The sequence below is a fragment of the Fomitopsis serialis genome (assembly GCF_022376445.1).
Source record: "Fomitopsis serialis strain Sig1Antser10 chromosome Unknown B0H18scaffold_63, whole genome shotgun sequence".
Taxonomy (NCBI): domain Eukaryota; kingdom Fungi; phylum Basidiomycota; class Agaricomycetes; order Polyporales; family Fomitopsidaceae; genus Fomitopsis; species Fomitopsis serialis.
Window position 1 is genome coordinate 180,656 of NW_025955023.1, and position 24,807 is coordinate 205,462.

General features: G+C 45.5%; 5 protein-coding genes across 5 annotated transcripts; 3 read left to right on the forward strand and 2 right to left on the reverse strand.

The window, feature by feature from the left end:
* Positions 1 to 393: 393 nt before the first annotated feature.
* B0H18DRAFT_880556 (uncharacterized protein) lies at positions 394 to 570 on the forward strand (the record flags this gene model as incomplete). Its single annotated transcript, XM_048040776.1, has 1 exon — positions 394 to 570. A coding segment is annotated over one exon (177 nt), but the record flags the coding sequence as incomplete, so codon positions are not given.
* Positions 571 to 1,662: 1,092 nt separating this feature from the next.
* On the forward strand, positions 1,663 to 3,558 carry B0H18DRAFT_956805 (uncharacterized protein; the record flags this gene model as incomplete). Its single annotated transcript, XM_048042495.1, has 9 exons — positions 1,663 to 1,779; positions 1,822 to 1,887; positions 1,915 to 2,002; positions 2,045 to 2,119; positions 2,270 to 2,338; positions 2,708 to 2,731; positions 2,769 to 2,868; positions 3,181 to 3,430; positions 3,481 to 3,558. The coding sequence occupies 9 exons, from the start codon at positions 1,663 to 1,665 to the stop codon at positions 3,556 to 3,558; spliced, it is 867 nt and encodes a 288-aa protein (XP_047890604.1).
* Positions 3,559 to 4,912: 1,354 nt separating this feature from the next.
* On the forward strand, positions 4,913 to 5,753 carry B0H18DRAFT_956806 (uncharacterized protein; the record flags this gene model as incomplete). The annotated part of the gene is made up of 5 exons (XM_048042496.1): positions 4,913 to 5,072; positions 5,102 to 5,187; positions 5,236 to 5,265; positions 5,315 to 5,461; positions 5,652 to 5,753. The coding sequence occupies 5 exons, from the start codon at positions 4,913 to 4,915 to the stop codon at positions 5,751 to 5,753; spliced, it is 525 nt and encodes a 174-aa protein (XP_047890605.1).
* Positions 5,754 to 16,044: 10,291 nt separating this feature from the next.
* Positions 16,045 to 17,107, reverse strand: B0H18DRAFT_1121621 (uncharacterized protein; the record flags this gene model as incomplete). Its single annotated transcript, XM_048034361.1, has 4 exons — positions 16,045 to 16,273; positions 16,327 to 16,722; positions 16,945 to 16,966; positions 17,026 to 17,107. 4 exons carry the CDS (start codon positions 17,105 to 17,107, stop codon positions 16,045 to 16,047), a joined length of 729 nt encoding a protein of 242 aa, XP_047890606.1.
* A 2,474-nt stretch (positions 17,108 to 19,581) lies between these two features.
* On the reverse strand, positions 19,582 to 20,832 carry B0H18DRAFT_880579 (uncharacterized protein; the record flags this gene model as incomplete). The annotated part of the gene is made up of 2 exons (XM_048040780.1): positions 19,582 to 20,344; positions 20,534 to 20,832. 2 exons carry the CDS (start codon positions 20,830 to 20,832, stop codon positions 19,582 to 19,584), a joined length of 1,062 nt encoding a protein of 353 aa, XP_047890607.1.
* Between the last annotated feature and the right edge of the window lie 3,975 nt (positions 20,833 to 24,807).

The following is a 24,807-nucleotide window of genomic DNA, read 5'->3' on the forward strand; positions in this document are numbered from 1 at the left end:
GAGTCAAAATTCAATCTCATTCACTCGGATGGCCGGGAATGGTGTTGGAGGAGGGTGGGGGATGCCTATCAAGAGAGATATGTGCAGAAGACGAAGAAATTTGGAGGTGGGAGCTTGATGTGTGGGGCTGCATCACTGCGAAGGGTGTAGGATGACTTCATCGCATTACTGGAATCATGCGCGCAGCAGATTACATCCAAATCCTTCAGCAAGACCTTCTTGGGACCCTGGACGACTATCATATGAAACCTCAGCACCATTTCTTCCAGCAGGACAATGACCCGAAACATTCTTCTCGGGTGGCAAAGATGTGGATCGCAAAACATCATCTCCATACTCTGCCCTGGCCAGCACAAAGCCCCGATATGAATGCCATAGAGCATCTAGGATGTCCTTGATAGGAGGGTACGCGCACGGAGCCCTCACCCAAGTTCAGTCGACCAGTTATGGGAGGTTCTGCAGGAGGAGTGGTCGAGGATTAGTTTGGGAGTGGTGCAGAAATTGTATGTGAGTATGCCAAATCGTGTTGCAGAGCTGATGAGTGCTTGGGGTGGCAATACTCGCTATTGATTCAAGTTCGTCGTAAGTGTCCATCTTTCATAGCTTTCGGCATGCTCACTCAACCTGCTGCCAGCCTCATTACCAAATGGGAATTCAATCGCTCACAGACGCTCATTCCGAAGGACGAGGGATCCAAATCTTTTCATGCATGATATGTTGGACGTATGCTACAATTACATATCATTTGTGAGCTCGTAAACTCTGCGCGACTGCGTGTTTCATAGTTTTTGTCACATGTCCAGATTCTTTTGTCCCTCAGTGTACCACCATGGTGAGTGCCATCAAGACTGATAGAGTCATGGGAAGGATTGATCATTGATGTCAGGGACTATTGACAATAAGGTACAGAGGAGCACAGTAGCAAGTGGTAGATGAGATAAATGTTTGGACTTGCTCTTAGGGATGCTCCTTTTTAGCATTTCCAAAATGCACTCCCTCTTAGCTACATAAATACTTCATCCAAATAGTAGAAGACTCAGTCCACCACTTTCCCAGGCCATTCAAGATGCACAAAAAGGCTCAAAAAGTAGTGAAAAAGCAAGGCAAGGGTATGTGTGTTAATGATTGCCACTGATCATCAAGCATGTGCTCTGTGAAACATGAGGGACCACATGGATGTTAACCTGAAACACTAGTGTAGCCCTATGAAAACTCAGACATAGTGTACAGCTTGATGAGCCACTCATAGATTGCCTGCCACCTGGAATATTATCATCAATATTCTGAGCTAATAGTCACCCAGTAACAGCTCACAAACAGGAAAAACAAACAATGTGAAAGAACCAGTATTCACAGAGCCATATGCTTAGTGACTGGTGCTATGTTTGTATGAATCTATGGGAAAGCATACTATGCAAAGCCTCTCTGACATCATATACATGACTGGGAATTTTCCCAATTGTTTTTGATTTTTTGGGAGACCATAGCACAGCAAATACAGTGTCCCTAATGAACTTGTGGCTTGCATTCAAACTCAGCCCAACAGCTTGGCAGCCTGCCTTTTCAGGTCCTGTTTAAATAGCTGATCCAAACAGAATAGCCTAGGATCCTGTCTGGAATTGGCAGTCCCTGAGAATCCCAGGTGATACTGATTCTTACAAGATGGACCAAGACTCACTGACAGAGTGGCTTGTATCAGGCTATGCATGGGTCATTCTGCATTATTATATGTTTTCTGCCATATTGGAGCCTCAACAGTCAACTCAATATGAATTCATAGTACTTTCTGATTTTTCTCTGATTTTCCTGCTATTTATCCAGTCCTGCAGAGGCCATGCATGGCCAACTTCCCAAATGGGCAGGGGGCTAACCATATATGGCAATTTTGTATGTTTGATATCCCCCACTTCACAGAGCCTCTCATACATGCGGAACTGTGTAGTACAAGCATCATACACACACCAAGATCTGCTTATATGCCTTAGTATCATCACTTATGATGGTCAGTACTCTCAATGATACCTAATCTGGGCACTCCCATCAGTATACAAGGAGCATGCCACGGAGAAGCAATACATGGGTATTTATTTGGGTATTTTCTGCATTCAATGGGGCTCTAGTAAGAGCTCAGGTAGTGTGGCTTCAAGCCATCAAAAACTCGGCATGAAGAGCTGAGATTGAAAGATTACTTGAAAAGGTAACATTTGTCAGCATTCCAGCCAATGGGAGTGCTCCAAAATCCCTTTTGAGTGACTGGAGTCATCAACAGGCCGAAATTCCGGCCTGTCGACGACTCCGCTTCGGCAACGAGCGCTTAAACGGGCGCTTAGTAAGCGATGTAAGTGCAGCCTGTTACTGTAGCAAATCTGACTTGTTTTGGGCTCAGAAAAGTCCAGGAAAATCGGATAATATTCCAGGAGATCTGTGGAGCATCTATGAGCATATTCACAAGTAGAGAGGATTGTCCTGTATAGTTATTCAGTGCTGGGACATCAACACATGCTTACTATGACAATATTTCTCCATTTATACCACTGCTGTGCATGTTTCAGATGCAACAGAAGACATTCATATTCACAGAGTCACTTCTGTTTTTGATATTAGCATTTTGCTACTCATTCAACCACTATCTCTCAAGAAACTATGATAGACACTATGAATGAAGGGCTATGAGGTGAGCTTATGATATCTACAATATCTACAACAGTTGGTTGGAGCTCAGTCACTGACAGTCAGTGTATCCCAGTCAAATGCTATCATGTCTACAGAGGTAGGGGTGTTTCTCTACATTTTGAATTTTATACATGGGCAAGCCATACTGGTCATAGCCTCTGTGGATCAATTTCTTACATACAGCAGGTACTACAAGTGAGTCCAGTTGCACAGAATTTTCCCTGGTTTTATCTGCATTTTCTGAGCCCAGACTGAGCAGCTGTATGGAAATTACCATTTGGGGAAGGTTAGCTACCCTTTATGGCAGGTTTCAGATGTCATAAAGACATACAGAATCTATGGGCAGTCTACAGGCTTCAAAAGAGTCACTTTGGGGGTGAAAAGGGATGCAACCATGTGCACAGAGGCATTTGTGTGTTTTTCTATTGTGTGAATTGTGCCATAACCACTGAAGGTAATGGGCAAGTCACAGCAGCTATAGACTCAATGACATCATACCTATCACAGAGATTACTTTGGGAATTTTCCGCATTTTAGTGGGACCACAGTACAGCAGGTACAGTGCCACAAGGAGCCTGTGGCTGAGATTCAAACTCAGCCCAAAACCTCGGCAGCCTGCCTGATTAGGGCAGAAAAGGGGCCGTTGCACCAATCAGAGCAGCTCGGCATCTCTCTCATGCCGTTCGGAGGTGCAACCGTGCCAAATTTCTGCACGGATGCACCTCCGAACGGCATCTGGGCGCTTATCGGGCGCTTAGTAAGTGATGTAAGTGCGGACTATCACTGTGCTTATATGGGCTTATTTAGACCCAGGAAAAAGCGGAACAATCAGAGAATATTGGAGATGGACCAGGGAATGTGATTGAATCTGTCTATGAGATATGATTGACATCAATAAAGGCAGCATTTTCAATAACTGTGTAACATCACTGATGTTACCTCAGTGAGCTTATTCATACAAGGCTGCTACTTGACTGCAGGAACTACTCATGTAGTTGAGGACACCCCATAGGATGGTAGTGTAAGTACAGATGCATACATGTATTCTGAGTTTGTCTGTGTGCAAGACAAAGCCAGTGGCTGCATAATTGCCATGTGAAGTATATTGCCTTCCCAAAGAGGAATCATACACAAACTGGTGAATCTGGGGCTCAGAAAAATCCAGAAAACCTATGAAATATACGGACACATCAAAGACAAGTGCATGGTTACTTATAGCCCCAATTTCGGTCATTACATGGTGTCCATGGGCCACAATATGCCAATGGATGGTAAAATGACCCATTATGGTTGATCTTGTTAGCTCTGTTATAGAAATCACTGAGCAGTACACAGTGCCTAAACCACACATATATATCACAGTGTGCATACAGAACATATTTCAGCCATAAACAAGTACTTTGAATCTGCAGAGGCACATGTGCATTTTTTGACTTTGCATTTCCTGGCCTAGCCAGCCACTGTATGCACTCAGTAAAATCCCTGTATACTCTCTGCATGAAGGACTATCAGATGAGTATACTATGTATACTATGCTTTGTTACTGGCTGAGACTATATAGGCCCTACAGTGTGTGAGCGCTTGGAGCAATGGCCCACCCAGCTGCCAGTCACATGATATGTTTACCAGTTTCCTTATTGGGGGAACTGCTAAAGCATTTCATGGCCCTCATATCGATAACAGAGCGCTTAACCACTGCATTTGTTTGTATCTGTTGGTACAAGTTGTGTCATCTGGGAGTCTGAAATTTCAGACTCAGATAAGCAACCCATACTAACAGTTACTTATCTCTGCTTATCAGGGTGGCTGCAAGTCACATACACTGTGGGAACAAACTGCCATTCCGGAGGAATCACTAAGGTGTTTCATGGTGGTCCATCATAAGAACAATACCTTCGTACCTCAGGGATCGTAACCTTGGGCCGACGTCCTGGCTCCTAGGAGTCAAGATTGAGCATGATAGAGTGAAGCATTTGCTTTTGATTTCGCAGCAGCAGTACACTCTTGATGTCCTGGAGTGCTATGGCTTCGCAAACTGTGACCCTGTGGGCACCCCGATGGAGCCTGGCCTTTGTCTGAGCGCAGACATGGCTCCCAAGACGTTGTCCGAGGTCAGGGAGATGCAGAACGTCCCATATGACCAGGCAGTGGGTTTGCTTTTCTACCTTGCTGTGGCAACTCTGAGTCATCCAGACATTGCACGCACGGCATAGAGCCTCAATTGGTTGACATTGAGAAGATGTACCCTAGCTGTGCCAAGGGTATCAGGGAGCTTTTGCAGCTTGTTGCTTCATCCTACCCACCAGCAGATACAGAGGATGGCAAGCATGCAAAGCAACAGCTGGTCACTCCATATTCCTTCTACTGTGGACTGTTAAACATCACCCCTGGCTCTTGCAGTATGTCTATTGCCAACAGAATAGTGTAGAATCAGCCCAACAATTCCAACTCTCTGCTCTATATGATTATGGAGATGGTGGAGATGGGGCTCAACACCAATTGGGCAAGACTCAGGTATGTAGATTGAATGCTGTGTCTTAGCTCATTGTAACTAGTCATCAGGGCTGGGACTGCCAAGACTTGTACAATGAGGTATTTTTCAGCTAATGTTGTTTTATTTTCCTGTTGATTTGCTGTTCAGCTGGAAACAGGGCCTAAAAGCACCATTCTGAAGGCACAACTTCAAGATGCCTTCTTCAATCTTGTGGCCCTCAAATCCACTGGGCAGCACAGCCCAAAGTACAACCTACTCAAAGGGGTTCCTGCCCACCTGGTTACAATCCCTGAGGTACGAAGGTATCGTTCTTATGATGGACCACCATGAAACGCCTTAGCAATTCCTCCAGAATGGCAGTTTGTTCCCACAGTGCACGTGACATGCAGCCACCCCGATAAGCAGAGATAAGTAACTGTTAGTATGGGTTGCTTATCTGAGTCTGAAATTTCAGACTCCCAGATGAGACAACTTGTACCAACAGATACAAACAAATGCAGTGGTTCAGTGCTCTGTTATCGATATGAGGGCCATGAAATGCTTTAGCAGTTCCCCCAATAAGGAAACTGGTAAACATATCATGTGACTGGCAGCTGGGTGGGCCATTGCTCCAAGCGCTCACACACTGTAGGGCCTATATGGCCTCAGCCAGTAACAAATCATAGTATACATAGTATGCTCATCTGATAGCCCTTCATTCAGAGAGTATACAGAAATTCTATTGAGTGTATACAGTGGCTGGCTAACCCAGGAAATGCAAAGCAAAAAAATGCACATGTGCCTCTGCAGATTCAAAGTACTTGTTTATGGCTGAAATATGTTCTGTATGCACACTGTGATATATATGTGTGGTTTAGGCACTGTGTACTGCTCAGTAGCTTCAATAATACAGGTAACAAGGACTATAATGGGTAATCTGAGCATCTTTTGCCATATTATGGCCCTTGCATACAATGTAATGGTAACCATTGCAGCTCAAGGCAATCATACACTTGTCTTTGATGTGTCTGTATATTTCATAGATTTTCTGCATTTTTCTGAGCCCTATATGCCCCTGTTTGTGTATGATTCCTCTTTGGGAAGGTCACATACTCCATATGGTAGTTATGCATCCATTGCTGGTTTTGTCCTGCTCACAGACACAATCTAGGGATACATACCTGAATGTGTACTTACACTACCATCTTATAGGGTTGTCCAGTACATGAGCAGTTCCAAGAGTGAAGTAGCAGGCTTATATAAGCTCACTGGCGCCACAGCAACCATCTTACCAGGTTATTGAGAATGCTATCTGATCTGATGTCAAACCCATGCAATATACAGCTTCATTCACATTGCCTGGATCATTTTGAATATTGTCTCAATTTTCCGCTTTTTTCTGAGCCTATACAAGCTCTCTTAAGCACAGTAACAGTCTGCACTTACATCGCTTACTAAGTGCCCATCAAGCGCCCAGATGCCGAGCTGCTCTGATTGGTGCAACAAGCCCTTTTCTGCCCTAATCAGGCAGGCTGCCGAGGTTTTGAGCTGAGTTTGGATCTCAGCCACAGGCTCCTTAGTGGCACTGTACCTGCTGTACTGTGGCCCCACTAAAATGCGGAAAATTCCCAAAATAATCTCTGTGATAGGTATGATGTCATTGAGTCTATAGCTGCTGTGACTTGCCCATTACCTTCACTGGTCATGGCACAATTCACAAAACAAAAAAACATGCAAATGCCTCTGTGCACATGAGTGCATCCCTTTTCACCTCAAAAGTCTCTCTTTTGAAGCCTATATGCTGCCCACAGATTCTCTGACATCTCAAACCTGCTAAATAGGGTAGCTGACCTTCCTAAAATGGTAATTCTGCTTAACCTGCTCAGTCTGGGCTCACAAAATGCAGATAATTCCAGGGAATATTATGTGTAATCAGACTCATCTGTATTGCCTTGTATATGAAGGCAATTTATCTTGTATGGAGGCCCCCACAATATATCACTAGTATGACTTGCCCAGTTGTTTGAAATTCAGGAAACAGAGAAACACATGCATGAATGTGTGGCATTTGACTGGGATACACTGACTGAAACCTAATCAACTCTTACAGAGTTTATAGAGATGATAAACTCATTTGATAGCCCATCATTCAAAGGGTTTATCATACATTGGAGGAATGAAGAACAAAGGACAACATTTAGAGAATCACAAGTGACTGTGCAGATATGAATGGCTTGTTGTCTCTGAAACACATTGCCTATGACCTGTATAGATATGTGCATAGTTTACAATGCATGGATGTGTCTGGAAGTTGCACAGCACAGCTATTGGTGGGGAAAAATGGTAATAACATGCATGTTTTGATGTCTCAGCACTGAATGACCATATAGGGAATCTTCTCCACTTGTACATATGCCCAGGGATGCTCCACATATATCCTGGAATATTGTCTGATTCATCCGCATTTTCTTGACCCCAAAACAAGTGAATTGTGCTGCAGTAACAATGTGCTTACATCGCTTACTAAGCGCTCGATTAAGCGCCCGTTGCCGAAGCGGAGTCGTCGACAGGCCGGAATTCCGGCCTGTCGACGACTCCGGTCACTCAAAGGGGATTTTGGAGCACTCCCATTGGCTGGAATGCTGACAAATGTTACCTTTTAAAGTAATCTTTCAATCTCAGCTCTTCATGCCGAGTTTTTTGATGGCTTCAAGCCACACTAACTGAGCTCTTACTAGAACCCCATTCAATGCAGAAAAATCCCAAAATATTGCTTCTCCATGGAATGCCCCTTGAGTACTGACAAGGGTGCCCAGATTAGGTGTTCTTGTTGTTTTTCACAGAGTACTGACCTTGGCAAGTGATACTGGGGATATAAGCAAATGTTGGTGTGTGTATGATGCTTGTACAAGACAGTTCCACATGTATGGGCTCTGTGAGGTGGAGGATATCAAACATACAAAACTGCCATATATGGTTAGTCCACTGCCCATTTGGGAAGTTGGCCATGCAGGACTGGATAAATAGCAGGAAAATCAGAGAAAAATCAGATAGTACTATGGATTTGTATTGGGTTGACTGTTGAGGCCATATGGCAGAAAACATATGATAGTGCAGAATGACCCATGCATAGCCTGATACAAGCCACTCTGTCAGTGAGTCTTGGTCCATCTTGTAAGAACCAGTATCACCTGGGATTCTCAGGGACTGGCAATTCCAGACAGGATCCTAGGCTATTCTGTTCAGTTCAACTCTTCAATAGGCCCTGCAAAGGCAGGCTATTGGGCTGAGTTTGAATGCAAGCCACAAGCTCATTAGTGACAATGTATTTGCTGTGATATGGTCTGCCAAAAAATCAAAAACAATTGGGAATATTCCCAGTCATGTATATGATGTCAGAGAGGCTGTACATAGTATGCCTTCCCATGGATTCATATAAACATGGCACCCACCATTCACAAAGCAAAATAAAATACATATGCCTCTGTACACACTGGTCCTTTTACTTTGTTCATGTGTCCTGTGATGCTTGCCAACTGCCTATGGATTGTGTGGCTATATGAGACCTGAATGAAACCTGCCATATGTGGTACCTGACCTTCTCAAAATGGAAAGTCTGAGTTATCTGCTGTGTCTGGGCTCAGAAAATGCGGATAAAACAAGGGAATATTCTGTATGATTCCACTCACCTTGTACTGCTTGCTATAAGTAGTGATTGGCTCATGTCTAAACCCTTGGGCAGGCAATGGCATATGCAGAAAATGGTGAACACCTGTGGCACAAAGGCCATAGTTAATGCTGAGTATGTTCATAATGTCTCACATGTGAATGGCGTAGCTATCAATATTATGGGTTCACAGAGCTTTATGACACTGTACTGATCCTAGAAAGTGATAGAAGACATTGTACAAGTTGTGTTGTGCATCTACTACTGTTGCTAGAAAGTCTATAGGCTAGCAATGTTATGCATAAAGTAGGGACACCACACATAGGTGATCAAATGCTTTGATGGTCTCTGCAATGCTAGATAAATGGTAGGAAATGAGATAAAATCAGATGATCCCATGACATCATATTGTGCTGACTGTTGTAGGCCAATGCATGACAGTACATCTCAGATGTGCTAATGCAGAGTTCACAGCCTGATGTCTGCAGCTCTATTGTCCCAGTCCAGTATAAGCATGTCTTTGACTGATTGTGTCAATATGAAGCAGTGCCAATTATACAGTATGATGGTGCCTATGCTTGGTTGTTAATTGCTCATATAATTTTTGCCTGGAGCATATCTAATGTCTGTATGCACTACCATCATCCTATTCTCATGCAATGGCCCTTGGTATGTGAAGATAGAATAGGCAGCTCTTGGCTTGTTCATATGGGCAAAAATGTATTGACAGTGGTGTCTGTTTGTGCAGTGTATGCTGTGATTTCTTCCTGATTGGGCTCAGAAGAAGTCATGGTTGCCATGGAAATAATGCAGACTTGCATTGCTTACTAAGCAACAGTGAAGAGGCCATATTACAATGGACTTCTGAGCCAATATATGGCTGTCCTTTTATGGATCTCTAGTCAATAATATGACTTTGGGAGTACTCTCATTTGCTGCAACTGTTTCCTTTTACATGTGATGATAAAATATCAGCTACTCATGTTGGGTCCTTTCATGTTATATGGAAAGTGGAAATATAACACTTTAGACCCAGGTGTGAACATGTGTGATATTTTAACAGCATTGGAAATATGTGGCAGTGTGCCTACCAGTACACCATTTGGCAGTTGATCCTGGGCGGTATCTGCGCTGGAGTAATGTCAACATGAAAAAATATAGTGTCTAATCCAAATATAGTACCATACATTGTATGTGCACACATAATAATGAACAGTCAGCCAGAAAATGACACTGGTGATTATCTTGGGAGTATGTCTGAAGATATAGAAATCCTTGGACTTATGATCAGAGAGCATGACCACTGATAGTAGGCATTACTAGAATACCCAGGAACGGCCCATGTGCAAGTCTTAGTATGCAGTCTGTTGTTAGGGACAAGGCATTGAAAACCCTTTTTCTACAAGAAATTCCATAGATATGGTCTTTGAATAGGGTAGGCAGCAGGAATTGTTATCACTCCTGGGCTTTGTTATCTTTATTGTAGATCCTTTTAATGGACTTCATTTGGGGTTCACAATGCCTTCTGACCAGATTTAAGTGATCTTTTTTTCCCACATTGTTATTCTTTGTGGCACCTATTGGTGTATGTTCTGACTGGACTATTACCAAGTTTGTAGTGCTCTCCTTAGACCCCTTGTGACCAGATGCTTTGAAATATATTACTGGGGTTCTATTAGCTCAGACTATGTTATCTATTGATATATTATCCCAGCTGGCAGGCAATCTATGAGTGACTTGTCAAGCTGTACACTATTTCTGAGTGTTCATAAGGCTGTGCTAGTGTTTCAGGACAACATGCAAGTGGTGTGTCATGAATCACAGAGCACATCCTTGATGATCAGTGAGAATTATTGGCACATCTACCCTTGCCTTACAATGAGCCTGTGAGCTTATTGTGCATCTTGAATGGCCTTGGAAAGTGGTGTACTGAGTCTTCTACTATTTTGTAGGATTTTATGAAGTATTTTATGTAGCTAAAAGGCTGTGCATGAATGCACAAAAGGAGCATCCCTATGAGCAAGTCCAAACATACATCTCATCTACCACTTGCTTCTGTACTCTTATGCCAGTGTACCTTCAATTCATCAGTGATCAATCCTGCCCATGACTCTATCATTCTTGATGGCACTTACTATGGTGATACATTGCTTCACATTGTACTACATGAGCCCATTACTATTGACTCAGGAGCTGAGCTCCAATCCAGTAACATACCTTAGTATGGCTTTGTACTACTGGTCAGTGTCTGGTAACTGTTCACTTATGGTGAGAGCAAACTGCACATTCTTTGGTTGTATTCCTTGTATAACACATCAATTCTTGACAGGCTTTTTTCAGAATTCCTTACTGGTATACTTCTCCTCTGTATATTGGTTCCATCCTCCACTGTTGATTGGTTTGTACTTGGGGAAGTAGTGTTAACAATCTACTGAAAGACATCCTTTGGTATCAGAATTTCTCTGATCAAGGGCTAATACTTGTACAACAGCACTGACAGCAAGTCCCAACTGAGTAGTGGTTACTGTAGTCAACCCCCCAGATTCCCCTTCCTTGAGTTCTAGTTGATCTAGAGGCTCTCCTTACTTCTTTGCAACATTCCCAAGCTATTTGCTCTATGTTACTATCAATACAAACCAGTAACACTGCTCATTAGTATTCAGATCATGTTGATAAGCAACTTGGCAATTTACCAAGTAAGAAACAGATCCATAATGCCTGTTGCTCATGATTGCAAGCTATGATACTCATATGACAACAACCTAATAAATTAGTGGGCTACTCTGAAGTGCAAAATGTGGAATATATGTCAGTACTCTATGCATAGGCAATATACTAGCAGTCTTGCCAAGCATGACTTCTGATGTGGGCAGCATGAAGTTGTTCATAAATTGACATGTATCCTACCAAAGGGATCGTACTGCCAGCTATGACCCTCTCCCCAGCAAGTCTCACAGATTAGTATATATCAATGCATTGGATTAGTGAGATTCAAACAATGATTTTATGAGCCAGAAGACAAAAGACACAGACAATACAACTGGGATTGTATTGCCATGCATGGCCCACTCCCCAGCAAGTTCAAGTAATGAATCTGAACTATACCTGCAGATCAAAGATGATGAGAGCAATGTTTTCTATGCGGACTACAAGGTCATACATCAAATGGCAGCAGATACCCATTGGATGTGGGATGCCCCAAATACTTACTGCACATCACTTGGCCGCCTCTGTTATGAAAACCCCAAGTTGTGGAAAACCTTTGCTGGGAAGAATGCAGATGCTGGGCAGTGGTCACGGGCTAACATCATAAATCATACACAAGTTACTAGCAGGGGAGGTGAAGGGTATACTGCATTCTGAGATGAAGAAGATTGTTGTGGTTGCTGTTGCTGTATTCTCTCGACTCAATACTGTTACTCCAAGAACTATTCCTACTGCTTGTCAAGTGCTTGAGCATCATTGGTTGCATCTCGCTCCTCACTGTTCTGCATGGTGCCATACACCCCCTAATAAGGTGGTGCCACTGTGTGCGAGGACAGGAACTTGATCTGAACAATTTGTGTGATTGCCTCAATAATGATGTGACATTCAAAACTTAAGTATTTCTCGGTATCGAGCACATGGTGTTGTAGTCATTTGTGATCCCTGTCATCAACGAGAGAATTGGTAGAGTAAAGATACATTGGCATCGTAATCACTTGCCATGTAGCTAGTAGCACCCATCAAACATACTACTGCATCCAGGCGATTATGTACATGCCGAACTACAGGTGCACTGTTCATAGTGCCCAGTTGAGATTGACCTCTGGGCCTTAGGAAGCTTGCCCACCACAGGGTACGAGCAGTAGCATGAGGGTGCACAAATGAGAGCCTTATACATATACCTGTCAACATGGGCATATAGAGGCTGTTCAAGGATGTTGTTGTGTACTGCGGGCCCTTCCTTCTTCAGCTCAACTGCTGGTGCAAGGGCAACTGCGCACTTGCGGGCCAGTCGAGGCAGTCTTCACTAGCACTCAATGACAGGGCAGACCATGAGTGCATGTGGAAGAGCTCGTGTTGGACGGGCCATCCAGGGTCGTTGCAATACTAATTCACCAATCAGCTATTTGAGCTTATCTAGTCAAGAATGACTACATTGTCACTGGGACAGATAAGAACTTGGGCATTGTGGTGTCAAAGAGGACCTGGATTGTAGAAAGAAGTTGGAATGTTCTTTTGAACATAGATGATTATGAGGAAATTAGCTACAATCATTGTATAGATATTCTCAATAACAAGGCTACTCAAATGGAGGTGTTAGCTGAAAACACCAACTTTGTTGATTATGCAGAAGGAATTATGGCTGAGTACTTGCAGTCAAAGATAACAGATGTAGACAAAGGTGGTACATTTGATATCCCTCATTTTTATGGGATTCCTAAGATTCACAAACAACCTGTGAGGTTTAGGCTGATTATTCCCTGCCACTCTGTCGTTATGAACCCTGCAGCAAAAGTAGTCCCTAAAAAACTTAAACCAGTTATTATGTCAGTGCCAGCCATTATACATGGAACCAAAGATCTGGCAATAAAATTGAGTACGTTGCACTTGCAGCCGGGACACAAATTCTTTATTGTGACCGGCGATGTAGTCGTGTTTTACCCAAATATTGATCTTGACAAAGCCCTCAATATCACCAAAGAAGCTCTAGTAGAGTATCATTGCTTCGGGGACTGTGGACACATCCATTCTAGGACGTGAACATACCCACCATTATTGGATGGCTATATTTAAGCAAGTGTTGCGCATCGGCAACACACAACTTGTCACACAGTAGATACTTCATTCAGAAGTGAGGCCTTGCCATGGGTGTTGCAGATTCTCTGGATCTTGCAAACATTTACAGTTTGCATTTTGAAGGGAAGTGTGGAATCTTAGAAAACCCGCTTATACCTTATTACGGGTGATATATTGATGACTGCTTAGTGTTAGTCCATGCTGAAAGCCTGAAACAGCTGAGGAAGAATTATCTGTCCTGAGTGTTGTGAAATTTGATAACTGTGTGATAGAGTGGAATGTGTCAGAGTATGGTGCTCCGTTTCTGGATATGTTTATGTACCGAGATGAACTCGGCCACTTACAGCATCATCTGTACCGCAAGGCACAAAGCAACCAAGAAAGAATTCCATGGATATCTCAACACCCACCTGATGTCAAGAGAGGGACCTTCATAGGAGAGATGTCACAGTTAGCCACACTTAGTAGTTTATGACAACACTATTTGGATGTGATGCAGGGGTTGGTATCCCTGTCTGTATATTGTGTGTGGCTATCCCGGGCAGTTAGTTATGACTTGGCTTTGTAAGAATCTCCAAGAACAATGGGAGAAAAGACTTCATGAGTCTAATGAGAAGTCACAGCACGGAGATGTACTTGTGCTGAAGTCTGAGTTTAACACTGCCTGTAATTATTTCAATACAAAGGAGCTTGGAGAAACCGTCACTGGATACTGGGTGAATTGGCTCGAGAGAGCAGAGCACTCAGAGTACTCTTTGGAGTACCCTGTGTGCATTGAAGAAGATTGGGGTGTAGGCGAAAGCTTCGCTCCGTGTCTGACTCCGTCGGATCTGTCTAAACAGCTCCCTGATGTACAACATTCCAGTGTCTTTAGGGCCCGGTGATTAGTGTCGCCGCGTAGTGCATTGCATGGGTATGGATAACCCATGTGGGTCATGGGTATGGGTATGCATGGGTATGGGTATGGGTAGCCAAAATCTGACCCATGTACCCATGAAACCCATGGACTTCTGCGGTGCTTATCCACTGGCAGTAATCAATGTTAATTCCTAGCCAGGTATTCAGTGTTGTGTCACTCTCATAGTATGCTAGCATTTAGGGTATCACCTTTCTGAAGCTTGCTTGAAAGTATTTTGCAATAGTGGCAGTATGGTAAAGTCACCAATCATTTCCCTCAAGACTCATTGACCATGCATGACATGGCTTTTGCCAACATTGATATGCTATAATAAAATACACAGATTGCTGAGGCCATCAAATAAGTAAATGAAATATCTAATGTGCATTGCAGTGTATGTGCTGTTGTGGCTCAAATGAAAAATTAGGAGAAAGCTTGACTAATCTTTTCAATGCACAATGATGGCTACTGCAGTGCCATGTGTTTGTCAGTATGGTGTAGCTGGAATGCTCTACCAAACAATGTGACCATACTGAATCCTACTTACTTTAAAGCTGTCCTTGTTAGACAGCTGGTAATACTGTGTAATGCTTAGTTGGTCACCTGTGACAAGGGATCCTGATGGAAAAGAAATCAGCATGATTGCTGCTACATCTTTCCTGTGATTCAGTTTTGTAGTTGTTGAGTCTGAGGTATATTCATCTGCTGACTGTTGACCTGTGATACTGCTATATGTAAACAGCACATGTTATAAGGCTCTGCCCATTGCCTCACTGTTCATATCTGGTCAAATATGTAAGATCTATTGATGTATACAACCTTGCTAGTTTCAATCCTCAGTTCTTGTGGACCTGCATAGCTATTTGTACTGTTATGGCACACTTGTATAACCACCAGAGTTATGAGTTGTAATACATACCTTGCTTCCGTGATCCTTGTGCCTTGTTTACATTGTTTTCCCCTTCATCTTTGCATATCCTGTATTACCTACCATTCAGTTATTACTTCAGGCAACACACTTGCCCATTCTATTGCAGTTTGAAAAGTGAGCATGACATGCCAACAACACTACAAGTCTACAACTTGGAAAAGGGTACACCCCTGTGTGTTGCTATGTTTGACTTTGATACACTTGGAACCTTGCTTTGACCCCTCCCATACCCACTCCTCTTTCTATTGTTCTTGCATGTATGTGGGACAAAAACTGGAAACTCCCACTGTTGTGATTGAGCACACAGTCAGTGAACTGGTCTGAGGTGCTCATCCTTGGTCATGCACATAGCATCAATTTATGATGAGAATTCACCAACTGTACAGTGCCTGACTGATAGTCTGGCCTCTGCACAATAAGTGTCATCATATCTTGCAAGCCATTGAGCATGAACTGCACATAGGACTACCCATAACATTACCCATACCCATGGGTACCCATAATACCCATGCAAAACCCATACCCATGGCATGGGTATGCAACCCATGTGGGTATGGTATGGGTATGCTCTGAGACACCCATGGGTACACCCACGCTATGCACTATAAATATCTAGGCTCTCACTCACTTGAAGCGAGGATGCTGGAAACTGTCAGAGACATGACCATGCGGGCAAGTTCCCGAAACACAGATGTGTGGACAGCATTCGTGCCATCCTCTTTCGCACCGATCTCCACCAAGCGAGTCATTGCTGTGTGGTGTAGACAGTCCCAGTTCAGGAAATGCCCCCCGATAGCAATGGTCTTCACTGGCGTGTACACGCAGTGGAATGTGCCAGGACATTGAATTCTATGAAAATATGTTGAGTACAGCCAGACGCTCAGTGTGACTGTAGCACTCACAGGACTGTCCCAGGTAGGAGGAAAAGCGTGCCAACGTCAAACTCATCCATGATGGCTTCTGGCATGTTGTCGTGCTTCATCGTCGCGAACTTGAGCATGGCCTTACGCGCCTTCCCAACATCAGCCTGCTCATGGGCACGAAACAAGGTCCATATCTTCCCCCCGCATGTGGGGCTCACCCATGTTGCCTCACCATTCACATCGTAGTGGGGATATGTATAAAACCCCCCGTTTGCCATCAGCCCCCAGCTCCCCAGTGTCTTGAGGTCAGCGGGCTCAACACGTGGTCCGCTATAGTCTAGCAGCGGGGTGTCAATACCGCAGTGTAGCGAGTTGGGCATTCGGTGTCCAATCTTCCGGGTCATATCCCAGGCCCTTTCACCGTCAGCTAGTTCCCTACAGTGGCATAATGAGCACTGCTGGACAGATAAATTTATTGTCACTCACGTAATGAAATCTGGTCACAGCAGGTGCTTGTGATATAACGGGATGTCCAGGCAATTGGCACACTGCCCTGAATCATCAGCAGTTGCCATAAACTCGGTCACTGATCCGCTGTGGTGTTCAGTGTCCTTTTGACAATTCCGCTTTCGAGAAGGCAAACATCCCTGAGCATACCGTTCATAGCGTAGGTGCACATCTGTGGAAGCGATCCTGTGTGAATATTACTTAGCCGGATCAGCCATGAGAAAGACCTACCTTGCCATTGCACTTCCCACTCTGTAGTTGGGAACAGCTTCTCTGCGGTCTCGACATTCCATTCTAGATGGGCCCAGTCCATTTTGTCCGTTGCATGAGTGACCACCACAGAGCGTCCTTCGGCCAGGCTGGTTCGCATTGAGGCGTAATACTCGCGCTGTGTGTCTGGTGTGACACTACTCCAATCGATAACATCCACAAGCAGGCGATTGGTCTGGCCCATTGGTGCAGTGGGGTCAGATGAGTTCCTGGCAAGCCACCGCACCATCCTCGTGTCTGCATCCTACAAAATGTGCACTCAGCCTAGGCAATCATAAGATTGAACGACAGCATTACCCAGTCAACGCGCTCATAATCAGCATGTGTGGGCGGGTTGGCCTCCGTTACGATCCCTGAGGTACGAAGGTATCGTTCTTATGATGGACCACCATGAAACGCCTTAGCGATTCCTCCGAAATGGCAGTTTGTTCCCACAGTGCACGTGACTTGCAGCCACCCCGATAAGCAGAGATAAGTAACTGTTAGTATGGGTTACTTATCTGAGTCTGAAATTTCAGACTCCCAGACGACGCGACTTGCACCAACAGGTACAAACAAATGCAGTGGTTAAGCGCTCTGTTATGGATATGAGGGCCATGAAACACCTTAGCAGTTCCCCCAATAAGGAAACTGTTAAATCTGTCATGTGACTGTCTGCCTGGCAGCTCACTGCAAATGCTCACATATTGTAGACCACTAGTAGACCCAGCTAGTAACATCTAATTAGTACACATATATGCTCATCTGATAACCCTTCATTCAGAGAGTATATGGGGATTTTACGGAGTGCATACAGTGGCTGGCTAGGCCAGGAAATGCAAACCAAAAAAATGCACATGTGCCTGTGCCAATTCAAAGTACTTGGTTATGGCCAAAATATGGTATGTCTGTCAACTGTAATACATATATGTGTGGTTGAGATGCTAATAAGGATTATAACAGGCAGTCTGAGCACCTTTTGCCATAATATGGCCATTGTATACAATGTAATGGCAATCATTTGCAGCATAAAGCAAAGGTAGACTTGTCTTTGATGTGTCTATATATTTCATGGCTTTCCTGCATTTTTTCTGAGCCCCATATCAACTGATTTGTGCATGATTCCTATTTGGGAATGTCACATCCTCCATATGGTAATCATGCAGTGACTGGCTTTGTTTTTCATCTTGAGTGGCTGCTTACACTTGGCTGAAGCTCCATGCTCCAGATGTAACACTGTTGCTAATATCCACACTTGATATTGAATGGACCAGAAGGATTTGACTATGCTTTCTTGAGTTGCACAGGTTGCTAAATGAATCATGAACTGTAAATTATTCATTGGACATAGTGTATGGTATCTGTGTGGATTACATATAAAGGTGTAGATGCACAAAATGCTTTTGTCAATGGATCATCAGCAGCATAATTCATTGATGACAATGGATACTATGGTTTTGACACATACATCAAGTCATTCACTGTGATATCTTCCATATTGTACATGTAGATTCACCATGTACAATGAAGTTCTACTACAATATGCCATACTAGTTGCAAGGTATGAAGTTATAGAAATGAGCCATGTTGGTGAACAAATAACCCATACATCACTTTCTGTATAACTCACAGGGTAATTGACTTCAGTGATACTCTGGGCAACCCTACATTAGTTCATGGTCATAAAACACTTATGAGCCTGCACAACATGTAGAATATATCAAATCTGTAGTGTCTTGCCATGGAAAGCACTCATTGTATGGCTTAGATAGACAGACAATTATATGGGTATACAGTATTGAGTATTCTATGACTGATTTCATCACAGTATTTTCTATTACATTGGTTGTATAAAGTGACATAAGTGGGGCACTCACAGACACATGGATATGTGTGTCCTTTGCATTCAGTACAATGTAGTCAAGTTATCAGATTGTCAACCCATTCCCACCTACAAAGTGTTTGTGAGGGTTCATGAACAACTTAGAAGCATGCACAACACATTGTAATATGGAGCAAGTGTCCAATACCTGATTCAATCTGTTACATCCCATCCTGTTGTTATTATGTTACCATGTTAGTGACACTGTATTGTCATGTGAGTGACATGTGAGTGACATGTGAGTGACATGTGAGTGACATGTGAGTGACATGTGAGTGACATGGTGTTATCATGACTGTCACACTGTGTTATGACTTATGTCACACTGTTTGTATTGGAATTGACTCAGACTCAATCGCATATGCATGCCAGTGGATGCCATTGAGCTCATCCTTGTGCCCTCTTTGGGATCAAGTTATGATTATATTCAATGTCTTGCATACTACAGTACTTCTTTTTTCATATACTGATTGAGATTGACCTGATGTTCTATAGCTGTTGCCAATACAGATGTGGGGAGGAAAGTACATGCTCAGATAATTGCTTGGCCATTTTATGCCAGTGTGGCATCCATTAGCTTGTGAACAAGTATTCATTACATATGTGCCAGTCATCACATCTAAGTTCAAGAACAAGAAACAATACACAGTCTGTATCTAGTTGTTATCCCAACGCTTCACCTTGCACAAGGTATGCTCCACCATGATGACATCAAACTTGATGTCCCTCTTCACCTCCTCAGACAGTGCAGAGTCCAGATAGTTGTAGGCAAGTTTGAATGCCTGCACAACATCTTCTGGACTTGCACTGCCAGAGATCAGCTCCAGACGCTCCAAACCTGACCATGCACCTGCCTTCAACCCACTGACAAGACCTGCCATCTCATCCACCGTCGGCATCTCCACTTTGTCCACATAGACATAGTCAGATGCAAGCAAGGTAGCAATGAGCGGGCCGACCTGGGGAACGAGCTTCTGCGAAGTTTTCTTCTTCCTGGCAAGGAACTCCGCGCGCGCCTTCAGATAAGGAACCTTGGACTCAAAGACCATGCGGAAGTGTGACTCCACTGCAAAGTACTTCTCCGCTAAGTCCAGCCCACGTCCGCTGATGCGAGAGCCATACGCCATCTGGTTGCAGAGATAGAGGGGGTTGGAAATGCGAGGGTCGTCAGAGGACTGGCACTTAGCGACGAGGTTGTTGAAGGACTGCAAGTCCTGGAAGAAGGTGGGCTCTTCATGCGTAACGGCGCAGCTGAAGAGGATACCACGGATAATGAGAGTACTTGCAATCACACCTTCCTTGTTGAAGTTGGCAGGATGGAAGGGGCCACTGGGTGACCTGGCTGCGCGACGACCTGCGGCAAGCTCACGGAACGGCAGACGCTTGTCCTGGTCATCAAGGCACCACACCTGAACAGCGCTGAGCTGCTTGCGCTCCTGCGCAGAAGGGCCATGCTCCAGGTAAGGGAGGATGCCGTAGCAGTCTGTGACAAAGTCCAACAGACGCTGAAGCCCGGGTGCGGCATTGGGCATGGATGGGGAAGAGGTGGAGAGAGATGAAGTCGATGGAGCACGTACTGCAAGGAACTTGCGCGCAAAGTGCGCATACGCACGCGCATCTGCAGAGTTGGGGTGCGCAATGACAGGAAGTGTAAGGAGGTCGAGGTGGAATGGGTCCAAATGCGCGCGCGTAATGGTGGAGCGGCGGTGGTCGGCAGCAGGGATAAGAGAGGCCTTGGGATACCTATACACATCCCAGACACCATCCAGAAGGAGTATGTCCGTAGAGCGGAACACGGTGAGCAAGTGTTGCACAAAGGTTGCCTGCAGAAGTGAGGAGGGACCAGCAGGGAAGTCAAGCCAGATGCGCAGAGTGGACTGAATGAAGCTGAGAACCGTAGTAGTCATAGGAATGGAGCGATCAGGGCGTGGAACTGCAGTGGAGAGTGGAGGAAGAGAGGGAAGGAAGTGTGCGCGCTCCAGTGCGCGCACCCGACGGTCATGGTCGAAGAGCGCATGATAGGCATGATAAGTGAGACAAGCAAGCCAGTGCTGGGGTGGGAAAGGACACTGATCCCCGCCACAACGAGTAATCATGGACGCACAGTAGTTGATGGCAACAGAGTCCAGCCAACGCCACGCATAGTGCGACACAAGCATGTTCTCTGAGCGTAGAACAGCCTGCTTCACACGCTGAACAGAGTCAGAGCGCGCAAAGCTACCACTGCCCAACCAGCACTAGGATGTTGTTCAGTAAAGCATGAGAACATGACATAGAACAACATGACTTACCTGCTTGAGCGCCAGCGCAAAGTCAATAGAACATACCAGACTAGAGTCATCACGCTCAAAAGCGTTCAACACTGTCTGGATCCCCTGACTGTAGGCAATGCCAAGGGATCCTGAGCCTGTAGCTAAGGCTGCAGCAGCATCATGGAAGATAGCCGCCATGGCGTTGAAGTTGTCTGCAGTGAAGAGTTGAAGCACCTTTGCATATGCTAAGTTCCGCTGTCAGTAAGCATTCTGCAGTCTGAATAATGAACTTACGCTTTACAGCTTGGATGTTTGATGTCTCTGGTGCATCTTCATGCTCAGAAGACGCCCTAGTTGCGTCTGCACCTGCAGAAAAGCAAGAGTGAATTAATGGGGATTTTATCGGAATCAATGCTCACCTTCTAAGTCTGGGACTTCAAGTGCAATAGGCGCTGCAGACAACAAGTCTGACATGAGCACCAGTTGCCCATCATCCATGCCATCATCTTCATTGTCGCTTCCATCAGCATAGTGTTCTGCAACCATACATTGAGTGTGTCAACAAGCAAAGACATGCTAAAACTAACGTCTAGCAGTGCGTGCACGCAAAGTCATACCTCCCCCACGCTGAACAGGCTGAGAGGAGCTACTGCCTGCAGCAGGAGATGGCCCAGCAGTAGCCTGAGCATGCACCTTCCTCCCCACACCTCGTCCTATAACAGCACCAGCTGTAGAACATAAGTTCAATCAGTACATGGAAAATCAGTGAAAAAGCGGAATAAATCGCAAAAAAGTGCCGAAAATCACAGAAAATCAGGAGAAAATGCGTACCATCCTCTTCAAGTTCCTGATCATTTCGACCTATGAGGAGTACATTAGATTTTAGTTGAACATATGAAAATTGCAGTACTCACGACATTGTGAAGGTCTTTCACCTCCTAACTCCTCCTCCTCCTCCTCCTCTGGCTCCTTGCGCTTCTTGTCCTTCTTGTTGTTCTTGTCCTTCACTTTCTGAGGCTTGACAGAGCACTCAGCAGCATCTGTCTGCACTCTAGACTGCTCTGTAAAGAATACATCAGTCAAACAAGAGAACAGAATACAAGACGACGTACTCTTAGCACCTGCACACGTCCAAATCAGTGCTAAGTCCAGAAGATGAACAAGAAAGCACATACGTCCAGGACGGCTGATAGGAGGTTGAACTCCCAGAGACTTGCGCAGCTCAACAATATCACTCTGGTAGGTCACCCGAGGAGTCACCGCCGCATAGCGCAGTTGGTGCTCCTTCCACAACCGCCAGATCTTAGCGCGCTCAGCCATGACAGCCTCTGCACGCTCCTCCCCACCGGCTGGAGGCTCAAGGACAGCCTCAAGGCCAGTAGGTTGGAAGGTCATCACGTCGCCGCTCTCGTCGCGTGCAGAGAACGCTCTGAAGAACGACTCTGGGTCAATAGACGGGCTGATGCCCGTCTGACCAAAGGCAAAGCGCGCGAGGTCATAAAGCTTGCGAACAGTGAAATCACCCACAGACTGGCGATCACCAATGGCTAGACCATCCACAGCATAGCTGAGACGGTTGGAGTGGCAGCCACGGTCCTCATCAAAGCTGTAATATATCAGGTAAAAAAGCGCAAAAAAAGACGAAAATAATCGGACTCACTCAGGGTTGTAAAGTTCAGGCCCTACCTGGAGGCCACTATGCTCTCCGCCTGGGAGGGCTGCAAGAGCAAGCACAGACTGCCCCTTCATGATTTTCCCCATAGGGTACATCACATGGTTGAGGCGCAGAGCGTCACTCGCGATGGACTGATGCGGGTCAGAGACATACGGGCTCATGCCACCGTGATAGTGTAGCCCAGAGAACAAGACCGTGAGCAGGTCTGCCCTCTCCGTCTCGACCTCAGCAAACTTGTCTGGAAGTTTCACGAAGGCATGTATCTCAGGAAAGAGGAAGATACCAGGGTGTATGCCTTCATGAAACTTCGAGAACACAGTCATGATAGACATCGCACCTGCAGAGTCCTGATCATCTTGGTGTAGACCACCAAAGGTGCCCAGAGACTTGTTCAGGTCACCAGCTCCTGTAGGACATAGTCAGAGACTTGAAAAAAGCGGAAAAAAGCGGAAAAAGAGTGAAAAAAGCGTAAAAAAAAGCGAAAAAGGACTTGCCTTTGAGCAGCTCACTAAGTTTCTCAGGTGGAGAAATGTTCAGCTGGCTACCGCTGAAGCAGACATTGTCTGTCGTGCCCGGGCGGAAGTACCCGAGCAGCTTCGCAATGTTCTCCAGCATACCGTACAGCTCAGGCTGGATCTCACGCAAGACGTGCGTACCGAGTCCACCACCAAGCTGAAAGTACAAGTCAGTAACACACATGTATGCGCAAGATGTACTTACACGTGTGAGCTCACGGCGTATGAGAACATCCTCACCATCCTCATCAGAGAACAGTTTGCTCTCGACACAGGGCGTCAGGATACCATTCTGCCTCTGCTGCGACTGAGCAATGGCGTAGACACGACCATCTTTGCGGTGATCCTTCAAGCCCTTGTCAAGGACAAGGCGCTTGAAGGCAGTACCATTCACCCACTTGCTGTGCGCATCTCGGGTGGGAGGTGCGCGCAGCAAGTTGTCAGCATCAGCCGGCCCAATGATCCGGTCACGAACAGCTAAGTAGCCATCCACATACTCGGTGGGCATGTCCCTGCATAGGACAATCAGCATGCAGAGGAAGGATGTACTGAATTCACTCACTGCTGTGGGTAGATGTACGTGCGCAGCACATCCTGGTCTGGTGTTATGTTCGACTCGCCGTCAACGTAGACAGGCCGCGCAATGACCGAGTCACGTGCTTGAAGCGCGAACCAGCCTAAAAAGGCGTCAATGGCGCTAATCATACCTAAACAAACTCACTTACCTTCTTCCAACGCCGCCTGCTCAGTTACCTTAGGTGTGACCCAGTCGCTAGGCTTCCTCATGCCGATGGCCCTCGCACCCTCCTCGCTATTGTCCACCAGCACGAGGTAGCAACGCGGATGGGTCATATGGCGCACACCCGGGCACTCAGGGTGGTCATCATAGCGGAAAAGAGGGGGTGCAGACTCAGGGCGGTCAGGTAGGGGCTCCCAACGCTCTACCAGCCCCAAAATCACGCTGGCAGGTATGCCAAACAGATAGGCCTTGGAATAGCTGCCCATGCAGGTGTTCACAGGGCATCAGGGAATATTTTCGGGATTTACTCACTATTTTTCAACCCCATTCTCATCTCTGAACTCTCCAGGGAAACCCGGGGGCAGGCCAGGCTGGGACTGGCATGAAAAGGGGCAATCAGTGGGTATTCAGCCTGTTTAGGGCCCAAAACAGGTTAGAGATGCACTTACCATGGGTTTTCAGGTTGAATTTGGGATGGATGGCACAGGGGAGGGCTACACAGCCAGAGGTTTCGGAGGAGATGAGGGAAAACAGAGAAGTCCAACATCGCAGAGGGCAGCCGCCCACTCGAGTGAGCGTAAGCGCCCGTGTGCCGCGGCGGAGTCGTCGACAGGCCGGAATTCCGGCCTGTCGACGACTCCGGTCGCTCAAAAAGGGTTCGGACCTCGAACCCGCTACCATAAACGGACGCGTGCCTGTCC